Source organism: Gekko japonicus, unplaced genomic scaffold (genome assembly GCF_001447785.1).
Source record: "Gekko japonicus isolate JY-2015 unplaced genomic scaffold, Gekko_japonicus_V1.1 scaffold4184, whole genome shotgun sequence".
Taxonomy (NCBI): domain Eukaryota; kingdom Metazoa; phylum Chordata; class Lepidosauria; order Squamata; family Gekkonidae; genus Gekko; species Gekko japonicus.
In genome coordinates, this window is record NW_015171626.1 from 78,764 (window position 1) to 95,741 (window position 16,978).

At 44.9% G+C, this 16,978-nt stretch overlaps 1 protein-coding gene across 1 annotated transcript in view; it reads right to left on the minus strand.

Annotated features, from left to right (window-relative positions):
* Positions 1 to 3,646: 3,646 nt before the first annotated feature.
* Positions 3,647 to 16,978, minus strand: part of SERPINB10 (serpin peptidase inhibitor, clade B (ovalbumin), member 10) — a gene marked incomplete at its 5' end in the record, with an annotated part of 15,247 nt that continues 1,915 nt past the window's right edge. The window contains 4 exons of the mRNA XM_015419957.1: positions 3,647 to 4,106; positions 9,199 to 9,366; positions 11,202 to 11,344; positions 13,560 to 13,677. Coding sequence (XP_015275443.1) covers positions 3,702 to 4,106; positions 9,199 to 9,366; positions 11,202 to 11,344; positions 13,560 to 13,677 — 834 coding nt within the window. The remainder of the gene's footprint in view (positions 4,107 to 9,198; positions 9,367 to 11,201; positions 11,345 to 13,559; positions 13,678 to 16,978) is intronic.

Here is a 16,978-nt window from a genome sequence, read left to right on the forward strand (position 1 = left end):
CAGCCACACAAGGAAGAAGGGAGCCGCCGCTCCTCACAAAGAAGAAGATATTGGATTTATACCCCGCCCTTCACTACCCAAGGGAGTCTCAGAGTGGCTTACAAACTCCTTTCCCTTCCCCTCCCCACAGCAGACACCCTGTGAGGTAAAAGATGAAGAGATTGGATTTATACCCCGCCCTTCACTACCCAAGGGAGTCTCAGAGCGGCTTACAAACGCCTTCCTCTTCCCCTCCCCACAACAGACACCCTGTGAGGTAAAAGATGAAGAGATTGGATTTATACCCCGCCCTTCACTACCCAAGGGAGTCTCAGAGCGGCTCACAAACTCCTTCCCCTTCCCCTCCCCACAACAGACACCCTGTGAGGTAAAAGAAGAAGAGATTGGATTTATACCCCGCCCTTCACTCCCCAAGGGAGTCTCAGAGCGGCTCACAAACTCCTTCCCCTTCCCCTCCCCACAACAGACACCCTGTGAGGTAAAAGAAGAAGATATTGGATTTATACCCCGCCCTTCACTACCCAAAGGAGTCTCAGAGCGGCTCACAAACTCCTTCCCCTCCCCACAACAGACACCCTGTGCGGTAGGTGGGGCTGGGACACTTCTTGACAGAAAGGGCTCTTTTTCAAGAACAGCTCTTATCAGAACTATGGCTCGCCCAAGGTCATCCAGCCAGGTGCAAGTGGAGGAGTGGGGAATCACACCTGGTTCTCCCAGATTAGAGTCCGCGCACTTAACCCACTACACCAAACTGGCTCACAAATGGTGTTAGTCTTTAAGGTGTGACTGGACTTGGGTTGGAAATGGATTGCTGGAGATGCTGGGCGGGGAACCCGGCCAGGGCGGGTCTGGGGAGGGGCGGGACCGCAGTCCAACCGCCAAAGCAGCCCTTTTCTCCAAGGGAACTGGGGCTCGGTCATCTGGAGCTCAACTGTAATAGCGGGAGATCTCCAGGTGCCCCCTGGAGATTGGCAACCCCTGTATAACGGGACTCTTGTTCTTTTCTACTTACGCAGAAGCCCCTCCCCGGGAAGTCTTGATGGCTTTGCAAAGGTTAAAGAGATGGGAATCGACCCAGCAGTATAGCGGGATGAACACCAGATGGCGCTCCCCGTGCATGTGATTCAGCGAGAGAGCCGCTTAGGCGCTCTCAGGCGAGGTAAGGCGGGAAGGTCGAACAACTGGGCGGCCGAGTAGATTTTTTGCTCACAAGACTCCACAGCTTAGAGGGATCATTGGCGGCCACTGGTCTCGCCTGCAGTCGCTGCAGATTGCAGTTCTGTCGTCGTCTGGCTCTTTTCAGCTGCGACCACCTACTGTTTACTTCAACTGCACAGTGGCCCTTCTGCTCAGTGTGCTTGGCAGTCGGCCAGCTCTGGGTCCCTAAATGCATGGAGCGCTGAAGGTGGGGCCGGAGAGGGCAGGGCTTTAGGAAGGGGAGGGACCCCGGTAGTGTATAATACCCTACACGCCACCCTCCAAAGGGACCATGTTCTCCAGCGGAAGGGGTTGGGGAGATGTTTAAAATAAATAAATGATAAATGAACAAGCTATTTACGTAGTCTGGAGATGAGTCGTAATTCCGGGGGGGGGGGGTGTCTCCAGCCCGCACCTGGGGGTTGGCAGCCCTTCCTGCAGATGACTGGGCTGCACAATGAGAAATACGATGGCTTTGCCAGGGGATATAGTGTTGGCAGAGGAATTAACAGAGCAACAGTGCCCAACCTGATTAAAGAATAGGTAACGGTTTGTTTGATACTGCCCATGGGGTTTTCTTGGCAAAGATACTGGAGTGGGTTGCCATTTCCTTCTCCAGGGGATCACGCTTGGTCTGAGTTCTCTGCTGTGGCCTGTCCGTCCTGGGTGGCCCTCCACGGCATAGCCCACAGCCTCGCCATGACAAGGCAGTGATCCATGAGGGGGATAGGAGAGGTCATAGACAGTGTCATCGATGCAACGAACATGAAATTGAGCCAACTTCAGAGGACGGCAGAAGACAGGAAGGCCTGGCGTGATCTGGTCCATGGGGTCGCGAAGAGTCGGACTCAACTGTGCGACTGAACAACAACAAACGGTTTCTTTAGGAACTAACATATTTGATAGGAAAGCAGAGAGAGACAGAATTAGGTTCCTAACTACATCTCTAGCTGGGGGGGGGGGGACCTGCATGTAGACTATCCGAGAAGAAGGCAGAAATGGCCCTAAGAATAGTGGGGACAGACAAGGAATGATGCTTAAGAGAAGGTGCTGACCTCACTGTCCTATCTGTCTTCTCGCTGCCCCCTTCAGGGACTTCTTTTCTGCACCGCAGGCTTGGGATGCCTTAAAAACTCAGAGTTTAAGGTGTGTCAAGACTTGCAGTAACTGAACACCCTGCTGTACAATAAAAAGTTGTGATTCTTCCATCCCCTTCCTTTTAAATGCCCCCCCCCCTTCTGTGCATTTAAGAGAAGAAGAGATTGGATTTATACCCCGCCCTTCACTCAGAGTCTTAGAGCGGCTTACAAACTCCTTCCCCTCCCCACAGCAGACACCCTGTGAGGTAGGTGGGGCTGAGAGAGCTCTCCTGAGAACTGCTCTTTCAAGGACAGCTCTGACAGAACTCTGGTTTGAGTGGGGACCAGTGTTCCCTCTAAGCTGAGTTAGTGCGAGCTAGCTCACAGTTTTTTAGCCTCTTGCTCACACATTTTTGTCTTAGCTCAGGAAGGAGGGCTCCAGAGCAAACTCATTGATGCAGTAGCCCAATCGCCTGCTCACAACTTTAATGCCAGTAGCTCACAAAGTAGAATTTTTGCTCACAAGACTCCACAGCTTAGAGGGAGCATTGGTGGGGACTCAGACCTGGTCCCTCCCACATTAGAGTCCGTGCAGTTAATCACTACACCAAACTGGCTCTTACAGGATGGAGATGCCATGGGAGAATTGGGGGGGGGGAACTGTCTGGGACGAGAACGCAGTGCGTTTAATTAAAACCAAAAATGTAAACCACAACATTGAGAGGAGCTCTGCAAAATGTTTAAGGAACCATGTGCCACAGTCAGTGCGATGTGACACCTCATAAAAGAAACTTAGAGTGGCATCCCTTGGCAGAGATAACAGTTTTTTAAAATACTTTTATGGCTTTTACACACCAATTGTATGAAGCAGGGTTGCCTGAATTTGGGACCACTGTTAAGACCAGTGTGCCGCAAACCCTCACAAACAAGAACACAGAAGGCATCAAAGAGAGAGAGATTCCAAAAGGAAGGCTGAGAGGCCACCCCTAAAAACCAACACAAGGCTTGGTCCTGATTCACTCACAGCATTTTCAGCCTGCTCTTAAACATGTTTACCCAGAAGGAACCCCACTAAATCTGAGAGTCCATCGCATTTAGGAGACACCATTGCATTTAGGAATTGCTCCAACTGCAGAGGCAACAAAGAAGAAGAAGAAGAAGAGATTGGGTTTATACCCCGCCCTTCACTACCCAAAGAAGTCTCAGAGCGGCTTACAAACTCCTTTCCCTTCCCCTCCCCACAACAGACACCCTGTGAGGTAGGTGGGGCTGAGAGAGCTCTGACAGAAACGGCTCTTTTTCAAAGACAGCTCTTATCAGAACTATGACTTGCCCAAGTGGAGGAGTGCAAGTGGAGGAGTGGGGAATCAAACCTGGTTCTCCCAGATTAGAGTCCGCGCACTTAACCACTACACCAAACTGGATCTAAGGTGTGCAGAAGCGGCCAAAGAAGAGGATGCTTTTGTTTTTGTTGTGCCTGATAAAAAAGAGGAAGGGGTGGTCCACTTTAAATACCACAGGCTCCCCGGAGGATCTTGTGGTAACCACGGCTGCAGTGGCGGCAGATGCCTCCGTGCCTTCTTCATTGACCTCCACAAAAGCCTTGTGATACACCTCTGACAGAAACAGGTCATTGTTCTTGGACATTCCTGTGAAGTTTGCTTGACCTCGGCTGAAGGCGTCTGTCATTCCCAGGCTGCTTAAAGTAGTCTTGAGGTCATAATTCTCGGTTAGCCTGAACTTGGGCAAGTGAACCTCCACTGTCGTTTTCTCCATCATTTCTGAGCTGGTCCATATTGATAATCTCTCATACGTTAATTCCTTTTCCAGCTGTAGTTAACATAAGAAAGTGCGTCAGAAAATAAATGACGAGAGTATAATGAGAAGCACTGAACCTTTAACATGGAGAAAAATAGGTTTTTATGCCCCGCTTTTCTCAACCTTACAGAGTTTCAAAATGGTTTATAATCCCCTTTCCCTCTCCTTTCCTCACAACAGTCACCTTGTGAGGCAGGTAGAGCTAGAGATGTAAAATTTCCAAAAATTTTGAAGCTCGAAAAAAAAAACTTTTTTCCCCCGTTTTTTTTTCGGGGGGAAAACGGAAATTTTCAGAAAAATTGAAAAAAATGCTACATTAGCATTTCTTTTGTCTTTTCTAGATTGAAAGTCATGCTGTTACTTTATGAACATAAAATATGACTATGGACATTTTTACTTGGCATGAAATTATCACAACTAGCATATTAAAAATATAGAGTATCCAAACCATTATTACAAACAGAATACCCATCCACATGCAAAAACAAAACAAACTTTTTTATTTTCTTCTGACAAAATCGCACTTCCTAAAGGAAGAAATGCATCTTGTTCTTGCATTGGAGAGTTCAGTTTGTAACCTAGGACTTGCTTGTCCTCAGTGCACAGAAATTAGATCAATCTGATACCATATATATATATATATTAGAAATGATTTGGAAAATATTTGAACACCTTGTCTTAAAATATTTTATTCATCTTGTTAAAATAAAACGTTCCATATTCAATTTTTTTCTTTTCTTTTTTCAATTTTTCAGAAAAAAACAAAAAGGCTTCAGGAAAAAAACCGTTTTTTCCCCCGGGCCTTCACATCTCTAGGTGGGGCTGAGAGAGTTCTGAGAGAACCAAGACAGGCCTAAGGTCACCCAGCAGGCCTCATGTGGAGGGGAAACAGGGAATCAAACCCAGGGCTCCCCATTAGAGTCTGCCGCTCTTATCCACTACGCCAGTACATACTGTGGTAACAGCCTTGGTATAAATGCCCTGGATTTGCTATACAAAGGCGGTGATCACACACATTAAATAATCCACTTTCAGTGCACTTTCCAACTGGATTTTACTGTGTGATCTGTGTATCTGTGGATACAACACAGATAGAGCTGCCGGCTCACATTTCCTACTGACATTCTGCGCATCAGCAGGACCCTTCGGACTGTGTGTAATAAATGGCCATCAGGCCTATGATGTGATGTCACTTCCAGGGAAAACGTGGAAGTGATGTTATGCCTCCCTAGGAATAGTAAGAAACACTATGCTAAACCCATAATGTTTCTGGCAATGCCTACAGAGGACTGACATCACTTCTAGCTTTTCTTCAGGAGTGGTGTCAGTTTAAGAATTAAGGTTTTTGCATAGAGCAGGCATGCCCAACTTCGAACAGGTAGTGATCTATTTTTTTCCGGCCAAAAGTGCCGGTGATCTACCACTATGAAAATAAAGTTTCAGATTAGTTTCAAATTAGATTTTAACCCACTAAAGTTGGGTTCCACCGGCTCCCCCACCCCCCATTTATAATGCACCTTCTGTCATTTACTGGTAAGCAAAATAAGCAAAAACAAAACATAGACAAAGATCCAGAAAGAGCTGCGGACATTTTTTATTTTTTATTGAGTTATAACAAAAAAACCCAAACACCTTTCCAGCAAACCAGGAGACCAAGTGGGGCTGGTGATCTACCTCTGACCCCTCCGTGATCTACTGGTAGATCGTGATCTACCTGTTGGACATACCTGGCATAGAGTTTCAGGCAATTCCTAAAGAGGTGTGATGTCACTTCTGGGTTTTTATGCCCCCCCCCACTGTTTGCCAGGCTAGGCCTATTTCCAGCTCTGCCTTGGCAAATGCTGGGAGTGCTTAAGAGCATAAGAACATAAGAGACGCCAATGTTGGATCAGGCCAAAGGCCCATCCAGTCCAAGACTCTGTGTCACACAGTGGCCAGAAATACCAGGTGCCATCAGGAGGTCCACCAGTGGGGCCAGGACATTAGAAGCCCTCCCACTGTTGACCCCCCCAAGCACCAAGAAGACAGAGCATCACTTGCCCCAGAGCCCCTATCTATACCTTGTGGCTAATAGCCACTGATGGACCTCTGCAGTGGACCAAGTACTGATCCCTGCGGTACCCCACTGCTTACCACCCTCCACTGAGAAAATTGCCCACCTACACTCACTCTCTGTTTTCTATGAACTAGCCAGTTTTTGATCCATAAAAGGACTTGTCCTTCTATCCCATGATTTTTGAGCTTACTTAGGAGCCTTTGATGAGGAACTTTATCAAAAGCTTTCTGGAAGTCAAGGTAAATAATATCTATTGGATCCCCCTTGTCCACATGTTTGTTCACCCCCTCAAAGAACACTAACAGGTTAGTGAGACAAGATCTTCCCTTACAGAAACCGTGCTGAGTCTGCCTCAATAGGTTTTGTTCATCTATGTGCCTACTAATTCTTTCCTTAATAATGGTTTCCACCAATTTACCCGGTATCGACGTCAGACTGACTGGCCTGTAATTTCCCGGATCTCCTCTGGAACCCTTTTTAAAGATGGGAGTGACATTTGCTACCTTCCAATCCTCAGGAATGGAGGCAGATTTTAAGGAAAGATTACATATCTTTGTCAGGAGATCTACAAGTTCACATTTGAGTTCTTTCAGAACTCTCGGATGTATGCCATCTGGGCCTGGTGATTTTTCAGTTTTTAAGTTGTCTATCAGTTTTAGGACCTCCTCTCTCGTCACCTCAATCTGACTCAGGTCTTTCAACACCCCTCCTGAAATCAGTGGTTCTGGAGTGGGCAAGCACTTCTCATCTTCCACAGTGAAGACGGAGGCAAAAAATGCATTTAGCTTCTCAGCCATTTCCCTATCATCCTTCAGTACTCCTTTTACCCCTTGGTCATCCAAGGGCCCCACTGCCTCCCTGGCTGGTATCCTGCTTCTAATGTATTTGAAGAAAGTTTTTTTTGTCCCGGTCACACGGAGGGTTTTGGCCTGGGAGAGGGACAGATCAGGGCCGCAGCAAACAGGTGCGATGTCACTGCAACATCTGGGAAGTGGCACGCACCCATCCCCGATCCGTCCCTAACCCCAGAAACTCCACAGCAAAAACGAACCACTGACAGAGGTGGTCTTACCTGAACGGCCGAGGCAAGCGCAGCCGTGGGATTGCCGGCACGTCCTTCTGCCGGTGCATCCCCAGCTCCTGGCCGAACTGCGCATGCAGACGCATGTGCAGCCGGCTGCCTCAGTTTCTTGACCGTGGCTTCCTCCCCGGCATCTGATCGTGCCGGGGAGCAATGGTGCCGCAGCTCAGGGGATCCGTGTGATCCCACCGCGGCGTGTCTATTTTGATGCGGCTTCCAAAAGCCGCACTTTAGCCGCGTATTTCCCCCCCCCCCGGGTGGTAGGGGCTTTTGTTGGTTTTTACGTTTTTTGCTATATGCTCCTCATATTCCCTTTTTGCCTGCCTGACCACAGACTTGCATTTTATTTGCCATAGCCTGTGTTCCGTTTTATCAGCCTCACTGTGACTAGCTTTCCACTGCTTAAAGGAATCCTTTTTACCTTTTACAGCTTCCATTACTTTGTTTGTTAACCATGCAGGCTTTTTCCTATACCTTTTTGTGCCTTTCCTAACCTGCGGAATATATATATATTTTTGAGCTTCTAAGATCGTAGTTTTAAATAGTTTCCAAGCTTCCTCAATGGTTTTGAACCTTTCTACTTTTCCTTTCAGTTTCCTCCCCACATGTCCCCTCATATCAGAGAAGTTACCCCTTTTAAAGTTAAAAGTGGTTATGTCAGTCTTTTTGGCCAATTCCCTATTTATACAAATGTTGAACTCAACAACATTATGATCACTGTTCCCAAGCGGTGCAAGCAGTGCCGGGGGGGGGGGAGTTTGGGGAGAATGTGACTTCCAAGTGACATTCTAGGAATCTCCCCTAATCTCTGTGCTAAAGGCCATAGTGACATGGCTAAATTCCTAGAACTTCGCATTCTAGAGGCTATTTTTCAGCCATTTTTTTGAATTCTCAGAAGCTTGCGAAGCATGTACCTGCAATTTGCTTGCATTATAAGGCCATTCCATTAGGGAAACGCATTTGCTTTTGCAAATCATTAAGGGAACATAGCTTTTGCAAATAGGAGAACCAAAGATAACAAATAGAGCCTTTTGCGGAACACACAAGATTGCATGACCATATTAAGTATTGCCAGGCTGTTACTAAGGCTGAGCTGAATTCTGCTTCTTATCCTCTTAATTACTAAGAAACTTGTTTACTGCTGTCATGAAGAAAGTTAACACCTGGCTGATAACAGGAAACTAGGACATGTGACCAGCCAAGGATGTTTGTGGTTTTGAAAAGGAACACAATGCTTCCAGTTTCATGGTCAATGTCTGTGATAGTCTTGCATGCCATTTCTAAGGAATGATTTTTTTTCACTCTGTGGGAAAAGTATTTAAGTTTGCTCAACCCTGCATTCGGGGTACAGCTCTGTTTTGAAAGGGCCCCCGGAGGTACTTTTAGCTGTAAAGGTAAAGGTTCCCTTGCTCGAAAGCCAGTCGAATCCGACTCTAGGGTTGCGGTGCTCATCTCCGTTTCAAAGCCGAAGAGCCAGCACTGTCCGAAGATGTTTCCGTGGTCATGTGGCCGGCATGACTAAACACCAAGGTGCACGGAACGCTATTACCTTCCCACCGAAGTGGTCCCTATTTATCTACTTGCAATTTCTTGCTTTCGAACTGCTAGGTTGGCAGGAGCTGGAACTAGAGACAGGAGCTCACCCTGTCTTGCGGCACCCGGGTCTTGAACTGCTGAACTACTGACCTTCCACAGCCTGCAGTTCAGCGTCTTAACCACTTGAGCCACCGCAGCTCCTACTTTTAGCTGTACCTGGGCGCATAATAGACAACTATCGACTCTCCTTGTTGACTCCTAGTGGTCTCCTTCTCAGTATTCCCGCTACACTTGCTTCCACTATTTGTCCTAGCAGATAGCATGCACTACTGCTGATTTTATACACAACATGAATTACTTGCTAAACAGTGTCCCAGAACTGCCCACTTACAAAGGAACAGTCCCTTAGATTTTTGAAAAGAAATGTTTACCAGTTGCAGGCCCGTAGACTCGTCTGTGATGTCATCAGGAAGTAGGATGAGCATGCTGAGTTCTTTATTGACATATGGAAGCTCAAGGATTGTGACCTTCAAGATGCTGATGTGGAAAACTGGGAGTGTCTCTCTCAGAAACATCATTTGCACAGATGTTGACGTGGTCTGAAATAGTGTTTAAAAGACATGTTACTCCTTTTCCCAGCTGAAATGAACTGTATCCCGAGGAGACAAAGAAGTTTTAAGCACTCCAGCAGGGTATGTGGCTTTTTAAATTCACCACAGTGAGAATTTGGGAGTCTGTGGGAGTGAAGGACGAGCTCCCGCCCTGCCAAGAACAGGACTGGATTCCAGCAGGTGGGCAGTCTGTATTCTGCACATGTGTAGTCTGTCTGAGTGACCTATTCTTTCAACTGGATGGTCTGATCTGCTAGAGTGGGAGGGGAGAACATAGGGTTAGATCCAACCAGCTTTTCCACCGGTGAAAAAGAAAGCAAATGATCCCTTTTGCTGAGGATCAGTGTTTTGGATATTGTAACTGCACGCAGGAGGATCTGGGACGAAAGTAAGAAGAAGTAGGTGAGATTGAGGGTGAAAGGTGGCTGGATCCAACCCTTACTGTGACTGGTGTAGCTGATGCTGTGGCTTTTTTTGGATAGCAAGCTATTTAAGAACATAAGAGACGCCAATGTTGGATCAGGCCAAAGGCCCATCCAGTCCAAGACTCTGTGTCACACAGTGGCCAGAAATACCAGGTGCCATCAGGAGGTCCACCAGTGGGGCCAGGACATTAGAACCACTGTTTATTACCGGCAACTGATAGGCATTCCAACTGAGGGTTTTGCTGCTGCTTTTAAATCCACCGCTTCATAGTTGCTTTTCTTCTGGCTTCCTTATTTATGTACTTCTCTTTGAAAACATAAGGTTCTCTACATAGTTTTCATAGTATTGGATGACAGTTGAAAGCTCTAACTCTTAAAACATTAGGATTATTTTCTGCTCTCTCCTATGAACAGGAGGTTCCTTGTGTTTTGATGGCCTCATCCAGTAGATGGTGTCAAGGGCTTTCTCCTCTTTTCTTATTTTTTTTTTAAATTTACCATTTAAAGGGGTACAGAATAAAAAGGGACAAAAGGGAAAGTGAGAAGCATAAAACATCATTTGTTGAATGCATTTTAAGGACATTGCATAATATAAGAATATGAAACATGAAAAAATAACATGACACGTCAAAATGTGGTAAGATAATCAATACTTCAACATAATGTATTTCCATGTATATTTCCATTATTTCCTATCTGTAGGGCTGGGTTTAAAAAGCATCTAGGCAAGGAACATAAGAGAAGAATTTTAAAAACATTTTTCTTATCTTTATACAAGGTTTATACTATCATATAATAACGAGTAAATATGTAACTATAGAAATTAATGAATATAACTACGAGAATATGATCATATGATTCGGAGTGTTAATTTAAATTTCTTTGTAACTCCTCCAACAACTTTAATCTAATTTAGTTTGTCTGCAGGAATTATAAAAGGCAGGGGCTTTCTCCTCTTGAAGAACCTCTCTTTAACTTATACTGTTATATTCTTTTTTCCAAAAAAAAAAAAAAGGTCCTCGTGAATATTAATAGCAGTTAAGACACGCTTTACAAGAGCTGCCCTACCAGATTCAATCAAAATTCATTGCAGTAGTTCTTCTTAAGCAAGAGTTGCTTTCCAAGAGATCAGCTTCGAGTCCATTAAAAATAGAACTTAAAAACCCAGAATAATAAAACCTTAACTGTGCAATCCTAAGTGGGTCTACTCAGAATCCTACTGAATTCAAAGCAATGGGGTTTACTCTCAGGAAAGTATAATTCAGATTGCATTATAAATCTCCTGTTCAATAATGGTGCCTTAGTGGCTTTCCTTGTATCATATTTGTATGAAAGATTTTGTGTGGAGCTACCAATAACAGGTTCAAGACGTCAACAAAATGTGTCCCTGTTGCATACCTTGCTTAGTCTGAAATCTGCATTAGTGGTCTGTTCTTCCCTAAATCTGTTTTCCCAGTTTCCTTTGAAGTAAATGGCATTTACTAAAACCATTGCAGTTTCAGAATTAACAGCACCTTTAGGCAGCAGATTCTTGATTTTGCCTTTGGGAAAAAAGAGACAAGAATAGAATTAGGATTTCTAGTGCTATAACAGTGCAAATATTGGGTGGCTTTATTATGGAGTGTCAGATCCCCAGTTAAGACACTCTCCACAACAGTATTAGCAGTGATGCTTTATTAGAGATATGCTTACATTTAGGAACTGGTTCTTTGTCAGGACTGAAGAAAGCGTGCAAAAAATGATAAAATGGGCACAAAATCTAGCTCACAACATAGAATTAGATCAGTGGTCACAAATCTGGAAGAGGAACTTAAAAATTACAAGAGCAACAACATATAAGGAAAACATCTACAAGATGTTCCACAGATGGTATCTCACCCCAGATAGCATGTCAAAAATTGACCCAAAATGTCCCAATACTTGTTGGAAATGCCAAACTAAAATAGGGTCTTTCTTCCATATGTGGTGGCAATGTGAAAAGGCGAAACAGTTTTGGATAGGGGTGCACGAAATAATCCAAAAAACCTTTAAAATTCCTATACCCTTTATTCCAGAAATATTTCTGTTAAATATAATACCAGAGAGATGTGAAAAGAATGATTTATATTTTATATTGCATGTGGTAACTGCTGCCAGAATATTATATGCTAAGTTTTGGAAGACAACAGAATTGCCATCTAAAAGAGATATTGTTAACAAAATACTTCAAGTAGCAGAAATTGATAAATTGATAAACTTTCATTATGTTTAAAGGACCGAGCAGAAGAAATCTATGAAAATACTTGGGCCAAGTTCTATAGTTGGATTGGAAACTATGATAACTTGAAAATGTCAGGTAATTAAAACCCAAGAAAAGATATTGTTAACATCTTTCTATCCTGTATAAAAGATAAGGTTACTTAATGAATAGTATTGACAAGGCAAAATTCTTAGATAATATGTGAAATGAATACCCCATGTTTTTATGTATATTTTTCGTTTGTCTATCTGTGTATACATAATAAAGAAATATTATTTTTTTAAAAAGAAAGCACACGAAATAGGTAAGTAAATAGGAAAAATCCAATACACCCCACACTCCATGCATACATCAGCACTCGATAACTAGCATTTCTATGACAACCCTGATAGATACATGGTGTCTTATCTACCCCAGCGAGCAGAAAGAGTCTCCAAGGCCAAATCCCATGATAACAGGCCAATCATTAAGCCTCAAATTGAGAGCTGAAACTCAAAGGACTATTATGTGTTGTTGTTGTTTTAACCCAAATCCAATCCATCAACCGCTTCACACATTACATTAGGAAAATACGTTTTGCTACACAGGTTTTTCTTTTCCAAAATTAATCATTATCAAAATCCAAAGAGTACTCTCCTTCCCTCATGTTTATCTAAAGCTTGTATAAATCACTTTGATTTTGTAAGTTTAGGAGTGTCAGATTCTCAGTGAGTTGAACAAAGCCAACAGTCGTGATAGTCTGACCCACAATCAAACAGTCATAAGACTTATAAAGAATGCTGTTTATGTATTGCAATCTAAAGCACTATAACATGATACACAACGTCGTCTCCGGATTACATAACAACATTTCAAAAAATGAATCTTCTTCAGGAGATATTATAGTGGTGCCAAAGCTCTCTGTTTCATAAATGTTAGACAACAAGTCTTCACTCAATATTACTCAAAGAAGTTTATTGGAAAGATTTGGTCAACTGTAGAGGTGAACCTCCTTGTTAGGACTGGCGAGTCCAGGGCGGGAGATGGAAAGTAATGGTGAATGCCCACATTCAACACATACGTCACACACACCAGCATTACTAACGGTTCTGAAAGATATAGGACCGTACTAGCTATTCCCAAAGTCTTATCTTCGCCCAAGGTCACTCCCGTGTGAAAACCCAGGCACTCCTTGGGGGCTGCTTCAAGAAGAGTTACAATTATAGCGGCGCATCCCTAATACTACAACAAACAGCCACTCACTCACTCCCCCCTCAGGAATGTCATGGCAATGAGGGCATGAGATAAGAACCAAAGAGGAAGACAGATGTGCCCCGAGCAGGCAGGAATACAAAAGCGAAACTAGCATCAGCAATATAATGTCAATAAATCCCAATTCAGACCCGAGTCTGACAAGGAGTGGTTCTTAATGTTCTAACTTGTCCACTTCTCTGACTCTAAAAGCAGTTTGAAGAGCACTATGGCACAACAACAGCACCTGAGTAATTACTGGGGCAATAATGAATGAATCCACTTACGATCAGTCTGACTTTCAACCCACAAGTTGATCTCGCTTCTGACTTGGTCCGCTGCGGTTATGAAATTAACCTCTTGGGCCTCTGCATGATAATATTTCTTAGTAAGGTCCATGAATTCCTATAAGACATAAAAGAAAGTGTATATATATTATGGCTGCGGTCACACGGAGCATTAGGCACGCTAGAGAGACGGAAGATAGGTGGATTTTCCGGGCGCGATCTCACCGCCACATCTGGGAAGCGTAGAGCTCCCGTGGCGAACCCGACGCTTCCCACCGAAGACGCGCGGTTAAAAACTAGTACCTTGAAGGTGCTAGTTTCCGGTAACCGTGGGGCAAGGGCAGGCATCTGATCGCGTTTCCGGTGGTAGTTCTGGCGCCCGCCCATGCCCCCTCGTATAAAGGTGTGTTTTTTTCAACTATCCATGGGATGCGCACAAGCACCCAATGGGGCATGCGCACACTTTGGTGTCCAGAAAACAAAACACCCGTCTGCCGCACTGCTTCTTTGCCATGGCGCGCAGGATTGTGGTGTGCTCGGCACCTCTCCCTTCCACGGGACCTCCACGGTACGTCTGCTGGTGCAACCGCGTGTTATTTTGCCCTGGGACAAACAGCCACGCCTCCCCCCCTGCGATATCCGGCCCGTGTGACTGGGGCCTGAGAATACCAGAGTCACTGGAAAAGAGAATAATGCTAGGAAGGACTGAAGGCATCAGGAAACAAGGGAGACCCAAGAAGAGATGGATTGACTCCATAACGAAAGCCAGGGCCCTCCATTCGCAAAACTCGAGCAAGGCTGTTAACAATAAGACATAACTTTTGTGAATTTGAATTCAGTATATAACATTCATATTCTTGACAACCCGGAGACCTGTGTTGTGATTCTGCAAAGCAGAATTACAAGGAGGTAGGTTGCAGTGTCAGTTATGGACATGCAGACCTTTTCATCCATTGCTAGGAGTAACATCTGAGACTCTTAAAACCTGTTCTGTTCTGGGTCTTGGAGATGGAAGTGCAGTTCCAAGACAAAACTGCACTTATAATGGACTGACATTAATTGGACTTCAGGTGACATTTGAAAGCTGCATGTTCCAGGGTTACCAGAGGTCTTCTTCTTAGAGGTCATGTCCTCTTTTTTGGTATCCGTCCTATTCTGGGTTCTTTTCTTTTTCTTTTAACTGATAACAATGTCCTCTTTTGGAAGCAAAGAATATTCCTAGGTTGTAGCAATGATCACTGAAGTAGTCAGTCAGGAAATACCGTATTTTTCGGACCATAAGACGCACCTGACCTTAAGACGCACCTAGTTTTTAAAGGAGGAAAACAGGGGAAAAAATATTCTGAACCTTCGGTCCATAAGACGCACTCACTTTTCCTCCCACTTTTTTTGGAAGAAAAAGTGAGTCTTATGGTCCAAAAAATACGGTATGTCCTCTTATTGGCTTTTCAGAATACGGGAACCCTAAGCATGTAGGAAGCTCTACAGGTGCAACTCTGGTTGTGGGGCTCCTGACTCCAAAGCGCCCTCTTGTGTTGTTCAGCCTCAGACACAGCCATGGGGAACTGAGATTGAGAGGAACCAGGAGAGGCTTGTTCTACACGTAGAAACTCTAATGCATGCCTTCAGGGCTCTTTGGAGTCTAACCTAAATATCCAGCAAGAGCAAGAAGGGAGGGAAGATGGCCACCAGCTTGAGACATCTAGGCCAAGCACTTCTGTCTCCCCTGCTGCAGGAATTTAGCCTGGGCAATGCTCCCTCTAAACTGTGGAGTCTTGTGAGCAAAAATCCTACTTTGTGAGCTACTGCCATTAAAGTTGTGAACGAGTGATTTGGCTGCTGCATAAATTAGCTCTGGAGCCATCCGTCACAGACAAAAACCTGTGAGCTGGAGGCTAAAAAACTGTGAGCTAGCTCACACTCAGCTTAGAGGGAACACTGTAGCTAAGGATGTGAGACAAAGGGCAGGAGCCCACGAGCTCTTGGCTTGTAGCCCTTCGATCACAACGTGTAGCCTTATCCAAATCAATTAACCTGCTGGACACCAACCTGGGATTGGGTTTGGTCAACTTTTTGCCATGTTTTGTTTTTTATACTATGTTTATGTAAATTTGTTTGGAAGAGTATTTTTGCGAGCCATTTGGGGTCCCTATCAGAAAGAAAAGTGGAATAAAAGCATACTTAATAACAGGGCTTTTTCTGTAGAAAAAGCCCAGCAGGAACTCATTAGCATAATAGGCCACACCCAACAACAGAAACTCATTAGCATATCCAGCCACACCCCGACAGCATAGCTCATTAGCATATTAGGCCACACCCGCATTACCAGAAGTATGATCATCCAGCCACACCCACCTTTTGCTTCTTATTCTGTTTACCTTGTTTGTTGTCAAAACCCAGGGCCTTTTTTTGTAGCAGGAACTCCTTTGCATGTTAGGCCACACACCCCTAATGTAGCCAATCATAATGAGTTTCTGCTGTTGGGTGTGGCCTATTATGCTAATGAGTTCCTGATGGGCATGGCCAACTCAGGAGCCAGCCGGAACTCCGTTCCTGTGCGTTCCTGCCCCAAAATAGCCCTACTTAATAAACAAATAAATGGCACATGTTGTTGAGTATTGTTAACCTGACGGTACGTGTGAAACTCAGTGCTGTTGTAATAATGTTTTAAGTAAGATCATTGCACATAATTTATAGGGTTACCTGGCTACTGGCAAGGGGTGGAGGGGTAGGGCTGTCAGATCCAGGTTGGGAGACTCCTGGAGATTGGGGGGGTTGAGCCTGGGGAAAACAGGGACCTCAGTGGGGTACAAATGCCACAGAGTCCACCCCCCAAAGCCTCCATGTTCTCCAGGGGAACTGATTTCTGTAATCTGGAGATGAGCTGTAATTCCGGGGGATCCCCAGGCCCCACCTGGAGGCTGGCATCCCATAGTTCACTGGGCTTTAATTTAATATAAACTATTTCCTTGTGTTAATCGTTTGTTTAATCATTAAGTGTTTACTTTTGGGCGGATATCCCACTGGAGAGCCAAAGGAGAGCTCAGAATTCCCAGTCGCCCATGAAAGTTCTTGATGGCTTTCGGGGAACGACTCACTCAATCCAACCTACTTCACGGGCCTCGTTGGAAGGATAAAATGGGATCCTCTGGTCAGGAACAGAACAAGGCAGCTTGGTGTAGTGGTTAAGTGCGCGGACTCTAATCTGGGAGAACCGGGTTTGATTCCCCGCTCCTCCACTTGTACCTGGCTGGATGACCTTGGGCAAGCCATAGTTCTGATAAGAGCTGTCCTTGAAAAAGAGCAGTTTCTGTCAGAGCTCTCTCAGCCCCACCTACCTCACAGGGTGTCTGTTGTGGGGAGGGGGAAGGGAAAGGAGTTTGTAAGCCGCTCTGAGACTCCTTTGGGTAGTGAAGGGC